This window comes from Nymphaea colorata, chromosome 14, assembly GCF_008831285.2.
Source record: "Nymphaea colorata isolate Beijing-Zhang1983 chromosome 14, ASM883128v2, whole genome shotgun sequence".
NCBI classification, from domain to species: domain Eukaryota; kingdom Viridiplantae; phylum Streptophyta; class Magnoliopsida; order Nymphaeales; family Nymphaeaceae; genus Nymphaea; species Nymphaea colorata.
This window is the reverse complement of record NC_045151.1, coordinates 10,793,928-10,801,541: the sequence shown is the minus strand read 5'-3', so window position 1 is coordinate 10,801,541 and position 7,614 is coordinate 10,793,928. Positions and strand designations below refer to the sequence as shown.

At 35.7% G+C, this 7,614-nt stretch overlaps 1 protein-coding gene across 2 annotated transcripts in view; it reads right to left on the bottom strand.

The window, feature by feature from the left end:
• Window positions 1-1,062: 1,062 nt before the first annotated feature.
• LOC116267404 (phosphatase IMPL1, chloroplastic) overlaps window positions 1,063-7,614 on the bottom strand; it is a 68,386-nt gene continuing 61,834 nt past the window's right edge. For both annotated transcript variants that reach the window (XM_031649100.2, XM_031649101.2), the window contains exons 13-14: window positions 6,865-6,966; window positions 1,063-1,320 (exon numbers count right to left, since the gene is read on the bottom strand). In XM_031649100.2, coding sequence (XP_031504960.1) covers window positions 1,222-1,320; window positions 6,865-6,966 — 201 coding nt within the window. In that variant the 3' untranslated portion in view covers window positions 1,063-1,221. The remainder of the gene's footprint in view (window positions 1,321-6,864; window positions 6,967-7,614) is intronic.

The following is a 7,614-nucleotide window of genomic DNA, read 5'->3' as shown; positions in this document are numbered from 1 at the left end:
TTTGTAATCAGAGATTATACAATTCAAACAATTACGTATCCAATTCGAATGAAAATATCTATAGATAAACCCCTGATTCAAGATCGATTACCAATTTAACAAACAGACACACACATTCAAATAGCACAATCTTGATGTGGTTGTTTTCTTTCAGAACTAGCCTAAGAAAATTGAAGATCCAAAGTTTGTTATTTACAAGCAGTGGCAGAGCCCCATGTACCCACATGTAGGCTGTTGCCCACACTAGCCCACAAAATTTTATTTTCATAGAGGATCTTTTTAACTATTTGTTTATTTACATATGTTAATGCCACTAAAGGTATGAAAGTTTTTAAATTAGTGCCCCTCAGCCTAAAATGTCCGCCCCACCACTGTTTGCAAGGTAGATTATTTAACCCTGAAGTGATGGTCAGCGACAGCTCGGGCCATTAGAACCTTTTTTAGTACTGCTTGTCCCTGAAGATTCCGATTCTTGCAGTTCAAGCACAAAAGGCTAGCTTTCTAGTATTAATAGTACCATGTGTTTTAAATGATTTTAAAATAAATATTAAGAACAAATAATAAATTGTTAATCCTTAATTATCAGTAGTTGAGTAATCTTTGAAAATAAATATGTGAAACATTATTGCATCATTTACTATTTATATACTTATCTTTTAAATATGTTCAGATTTTTCACTTGCCAAAAAATTCCCAAGGACGAGATTTCTAACTGTCATTGCATAACTGTACGTAGCAAACTTATACACTACAATGTGCAACGCGAAGTTACTCCCACAAGCTCAAGTTCAAGATCTGACCTAATAAATCGGCCCCTCTATTGGAACAAATGAGATAACTGTTCTATCAAGCTGTTCTCATGCTTCACACCAGATCAAAGATGCTTTACGCACTAAGATCTGCTTATGTGCAAGATAGTGGTCATACTTATGCAACTGGGTTCAAACTCGACAGCTTCTGAAAGCAGTGAATTCTTCTCACGATACAGCAGTGTCAATGTTGTCCATAAGCCACTCTTTTCTATCTTTATTGTTGGAATGCAAAAGCCAACAAAACAACAAATGAAAAAGGATGACGATTATATTAAGATGAAAAGAGTGTGGCCAATGCTTCCCTTGATAGAAAGTCTCATATATTTCAAGGCACTTCTGAGATGACTGAAACATTGAGTAGCCCTGATTCTGCACCTAACTCTTGAAGTAACCCAAAGCAAAAAGCAATTCAAAGATCTGTTGGATAGTTCTCTGGTTTAAACCATAGAGAAAAATCAATGCCTTTGTGTTTAAGTTTCTCCGTTGCTGGACCAATCCTTTCTAAAAGCTGCATATATAAAAGTTCCACTGTTAAAAGGACACTAAATAAAAGCAGGTAACCGGAAGTTGAAAGAAAACTACAGTGGTGAATGGAAAAAGCACAAAGTTCACATGAGCATCCAGGGTCATTGAACCAAAAGAACACACAGGTAAGATAAGTGAATTTGACTAAACCAGGTGATAATGAGATCGTGGATTGACAGCCACGTATATTGGTCAAGGGGGTCCTATTGATATATCACTTAGTACATATGTTCATGCAGTAGACAGCATGGTACATGTTCATATGGATCTTCTTGTGTATCTTCCTATCTATCAATATATCCACCATACAATTGGGTGAATCTGTTCATGCAACAGTTCCTGTGAGAGGAGGACTTAAACAAGAGTCCTACATTAATGAGGTAGAGATTTTCTTGCGGGGTTCACAAACCTTTACCTGCCCATCACCCTGGTTCATAGCCTTTTTTGAGTGGCAACTGAAACTGACCACAATGCAAGGGGAGATTGCTATATCAGGCAATCTAGTGGTTTTAGACAGGGTCAACACAGTTGGTATACGAGTCAAGTTCAACATTTAGATCTACATATGAAAAAAAGTGTTTCCTAGGAGGAGGAAGAAGAGAGACGGGCGGTGGAGTGTAACAACCAATATAAGAGAACTTGAGAACAGTATCATATTGATGAAATTGAGATCCTTAAAAGCTTAGGCACTCTATACCAGTTCAGTTCGTCCATAGCCGTTTTTCTGACCAAAACCTACTACAAGGTTGAGATCCATCATATCAGATACTTAATCAATTTCGGACCAGACCAGAAAGAGTTCAATTTATTTTGCAAAATGAAGCAAGTGATCAAGCTATCAAAGAAAGATGAAAGAATTTATAACAGAAGAAAGCACTAAAATGTAAAGCCAAAGGGCAGGCTCAGTTGGCAGCTTACATCAGGGACTATCTATGTCACATGAGTGCTTCATTTAGGGAACCACACCTGCATCCACGTGATGCAGGTGCAGCTCCAACATGCACCCAGGCCGCACCTGCCTCTTGTCCTCTCAATTTTTTTTCTTTTTTTTTTCCCTCCTCTTTCTGTCTCTTTCTTTCCTTTTTACTGTTCGCTCTCTTTCTTTTTTGTTTCCCTTCTATTTTTCCCTCCTCTCTCTCCCTCCCTCCCTCTCTCTCCCTCCTTCCCTCCCTCCCTTCCCCCTTCCCCCCAACCCCCCACCCCCTTTTTAGAAAGAGGAGAGCACCTGGTTGTGCTTTTTAAAGAACAATCAGCCTATTGTCCATTTTAAAGGACGACAGACTGGTCATCCAATAACAAGGATGACCAGACTACCAATAACTTAAAACAACTTCCTTTTATTTAGTGAGAGTTTTCATGAGCCAGCTTTGTTTGTATCTTCCATAGAACAAGGAAATTTTTGTTACTTTTGTATGTGGATGACATGATTATTACAGGCGATGATTTCAAACTTATTGATTAAACAAAGAAAAAATTTGCACAAATGTTTGAAATGAAGGATCTAAGATTTCAAAGGTACTTCTTGGGTCTTGAAGTTGCCTACTCAAAAAGAGGTTTGTTTGTTTTTGTCCCAACATAACTGTGCAGCTGATTTGGTGACTAAGGTTAGACTATATGATGAAAAGAAGAAAATAGTTTCACCTATGGAGGCCAATGTGAAACTAAAGCCTTGCGAAGGGAAAAAATTGAAATACTTGACTGTTTATAGGCAACTGGTTGGCAGTCTGATTTATCTCACTATTTCTAGGCTCCTGACATAACATATACAGTTCCTGTGGTTAGTCAGTTTATGAATGCACCCAGATCAACACATTTAGCTGTTATCTTGAGAATTATTAGATACGTAAGAGATAATATGGAGTCATGGACTATGGCATGCTTTTTCATCATCTAATTCTGAAGACCTTGTGGCCTATTGTCATGTTGATTTTAGTGGATCAATTCATGACAGAATTTCCACAACAGGATTTTGTATTTTCCTTGGCAATTCTATGATTTTCTGGAAGAGTAAAGAACAACAAATAGTGGCTTTATCGACAACTGAAGCCGAATATAGGGCTATGGCCCAAACTACAGCTGAGTATTTGGATAAGATGGCTGCTAAATGAGATTGGGCTTCCAGTGTTAATAAGACTAGGTTGTTGTGTGACAACATGAGTGCTATTCATATTGCCAAAAATCTAGAGTTTCATGAAAGAACTAAACATATTGAGATTGATTGTCATTTTACAAGGAAAGCATATGAAGAATGATTAATATCTCTATAACATATAAGGACTGAAGACCAAGTTGCTGATATATTCACAAAGAGCCTGTCACCATCTAAGTTCAGAAATTTTGTTGGCCAACTTGGTAGCATGCCAACTTTGAGGGGGACTGTTAAAGATAATAGGTCTTGTTAGAATATCTTGTATAGGGAACCGGGTCTGAATATGGACCCGGTCCCATGGGCGTGGGTACCGAGAGTGGCTCGGTACCCTAGGCGGGTCTCCCTCTTTTATAATCCCACTTATTGTGTAACTGTTGATTAAGTGGAAATAACATTCTCTCTCCTAGGGTTGCGGTTTTGCCCTTAGGTTAGAGCTTTCACCTCTTACTGAGGTTTTCCACGTATATCGTGTGGGATAATTGAAAAAATTCAAAACATCATTTTTAGACATGAGAAGACGAATGTTGCACTTGATGATTCTGAGTTTTTCGATCATGTGCATAGAATTTTAGTAAGAAGATGGAACAAAAGCAATAACCCTTTGCATTGTATGGCACACTCTTTAAATCCCAAATATTATGGACAAACATGGTTGGCAGGAGGTACTGGTCGTGTTCCTCCTAATCGAGATCCAGAAATATAAAAAAATAGGGAGATATGTTTGGGAAGACTGTATTTTGATTTTCATCGGTTGAAGATAATAAATAATGAGTTTGCGAGCTTCTCTGGTGGAAGAAATGATTCAATACAAGCTGCAATGGCAAGATATGAAGAAGATCTTGTTAATTGGTGGTTGTGTTTTGGAGCATCGACACCAAATCTCCAACAACTTGCGCTGAAGTTATTATCTCAACCTGCAACCTCTTCATGTTGTGAAAGAAATTGGAGCACTTATTCTCAAATTCACAACATCAAGAGAAATAAGCTAACTAGTAAGCGAGCAGAAGATTTAGTTTATGTCCACTCCAACCTACGCTTACTTTCACGTACTTCAAATGATTACAGGTATTTCTTTCTTTTTGTATCTTTGATATGTATACATGATTTAGTTTATGTCCACTCCAACCTCTTCATGTTGTAAAAGAAATTGTTGCAACTTGCAGTTCAGGATCATCCAAGTATTGGGATGTTAATCCAAAGGACATTGATGTGGAACTTGAAGGAGAACATGATTTGCATGCTCTTAACATGGACCTTACAGAACCTGTTGCTCCTTCTAATCTTCATGATGCGACTGAGGAGAATCAAGAAAGCTGACATGTTTGTATAATTGTATGTTAATTACTTCCATACTGTGTTTTGGACAATGATTTTATTCTGTTTGCAATTTTTTGATATATATGTGTGAATATGTTATTTTGTTTGAAATTTATATATATATATATATATATATATATATATATATATATATATATATATATATATATATATGCCCGTGTGTGTACGGCCGTACCCCCGTACCCAAATTTTTTGAAAATGATCCGTACCCGTACCCGTACCCGCACCCGTACCCGTACCTATGTGACATAGCTAAAGAGCATAATCTATTAGTTAGAAACATAGTCACAAAGATCATTAATGGGTTTTAAACAGCAACTTTTTTCTAAGTATTTTTTGGCAAAGCTGAAAATCTTGGGAAAGAATCACCAATTTTGTAGAAAAAATAAAATCCTAAAAATTTGGAAAAAGTAAAATAAGTGATAACAAAAAAAAAACACAAAAAATAACTTGATAGAATGATAAAAACTATGTTTTGGTAATGAAAGAAATGAAGATAATTAACTTAACTTATGTTTTATACTTTAAAGCATTGTCACATATATCAGGTATTATACAACGAGGAATTTCTCGGGTATAATACGGCAAAGTTGTATATCTCGAGAAAATCTTGGCAAATTTTAAAAAAATTTAAAACATTTAATAAATCCTAAAAGTTATAAAACATAAAAATTAATAAAAATACAACAAAAATGCCAAAAAACACGTATAATACATATTTTTTTTAACATTTTTTCTTTCCTGGTGTTTTTTTTTAAAAAGACGCATTGTTTTCACATTTTATACGGTTGACTTATTTTTCGTGTATTATACGCGTTTTTTTTAATAAGACACGTTTTATGTGACAATTTAAAGCAAAAATAATGTAAAAATAACAAGAAAAAAAGGCTACAGAAACACAAAAATTCATTTGGGAGTTTTTTCAAAAAATGGGAAAAGATGGGTTTTTCCCATTTTCTTTGCTTTTAACATTTTTATTGGTTTTTTTTCGTAAAAAAGGGTTTTCTATGACTATGATATAAATGATGAAACATGGAAAAAGAAATATTATGAAGAACTGGCACATTTATGGGAGGGGCTATCAATTTGATCATGTAGAATAGACAATATGTAAAATGACGAAAGAGAAAGTGAAGTTTTTGCCAATAACAAGGGAGTGGCCGACACATGAGGCAATCAACCTGAACCTTTGTGAAAGGGAGACCTTCCACCCTTCGGGACCATGTCTACTCTACTACTTTAAGAGGAAGATGGCAGAAAAGATGAGGACTAAGTGAACTTGGAGAGGTTAGTTCTTGTTGGGCATAGCTTCATAAAGGACATTTATGAAAAGCAGAGGAAAGGCATCATCCACCCGAGGTTGTGGTAGTGGAACTGAGGCTGGGTGTAAAAAGACATGCTAAGAAGATTTACATGGATTCCTGCAATCATCAAAGGCATGGTTTATAAATCATCATTCAGTTTGAACATGAAAAGTATGAGTAACCATATGCCATTTCTGAGAAGAGATGATAAAGATCCAATATTGATTATCCGTGGATGAAATTACAATCATAGATGATGATGATGAAGCAGGAACAAAAGACCCAAAAGCTTATATAAGAGCATTTGATATGAAAGGCTTGGATGTTATCTTATCTCTTTAATATTGAAGACCTAGGATTAAGATAAGGCACTTTTCTCTTTGAGAAATTGTGTTAGACCTACTAAAGTGGGACTGCTTAGATATAAGAACTCAGAAAAATAAACAGCCCAAATGTGTCATGGTTTCTAAATAGTCTCATATCTAAGATTTGAGTAGACTTTAATTTCCATATATGCCTGTAACATTACTTTATGCCCTTATTTGTGTCTTTTCCTGGATATGAACTGAAACAAGGGGGCTCTTGATATTACCTCAAGCCAGTTTTGGCAAGGTCAAAGAAATATTTAAGAACTATGAAGCTGAATTGATAATAAATGACATCCTATTCAAATGACTCACCAATCATACCAAAGATAAAAATTAGTGGGTAAGAAAATATATGCATTTGCACTGACCTTTCTATGCAGAACACCATTGGAAACCAAGACAGATCGATCAAAAACACAGAAATTACCACCGTCCATGCGTGTGACGGTGCCACCAGCCTCTTCAACAATCTGATAATGATGAGTGAGAGAGAGAAAGAAGGATTATGAAAATTGAAAACAGGATTAAAAACATAATTACCCTGCATGAGAGGTTAACCAATTCAGAAAACTTCTATTTTTCCACCTTATGGAAGGAAGTAAACCAAGAACTAGTAACAGTAGAATATATAACAAGTTCAGAAGAGTTCCATCTTAAGATCCATTGAGCGAGCTGTTGGCATATCAAGTGCATGAAACATAGAAGTGCAAAAAAATTTCATGATTGAATGCCATGAAAATCTTTATCACAAATGTCAAAATAACACAGGTCTATGTTTTCAAGGGACTCACAGTGCTTAAAAGAAAACATAGTGGTAATGCCAAAACCTTTGTTATCTATTTTGGGAATACATCAATCCATGTATGTTTTCTATCTATAACAACAAAAAGGGACACTCATGAAAACTAAATCAACTTAAATTCAAAGAGTAATTTTGTCACTCCAACGAGAAGTAGACGGCCTCCGCAATGAGAAAAAACCACCCAGAATTGAAAGGCGAACATGCAAGGACACAATAATAAAAGGAAACGAACAACATAAAACATTCAAACATAAATTCTCAGTTCTTTTAATTCATACGAGTTACTGCCTAATATCCATTTCTAACAAATATGTAC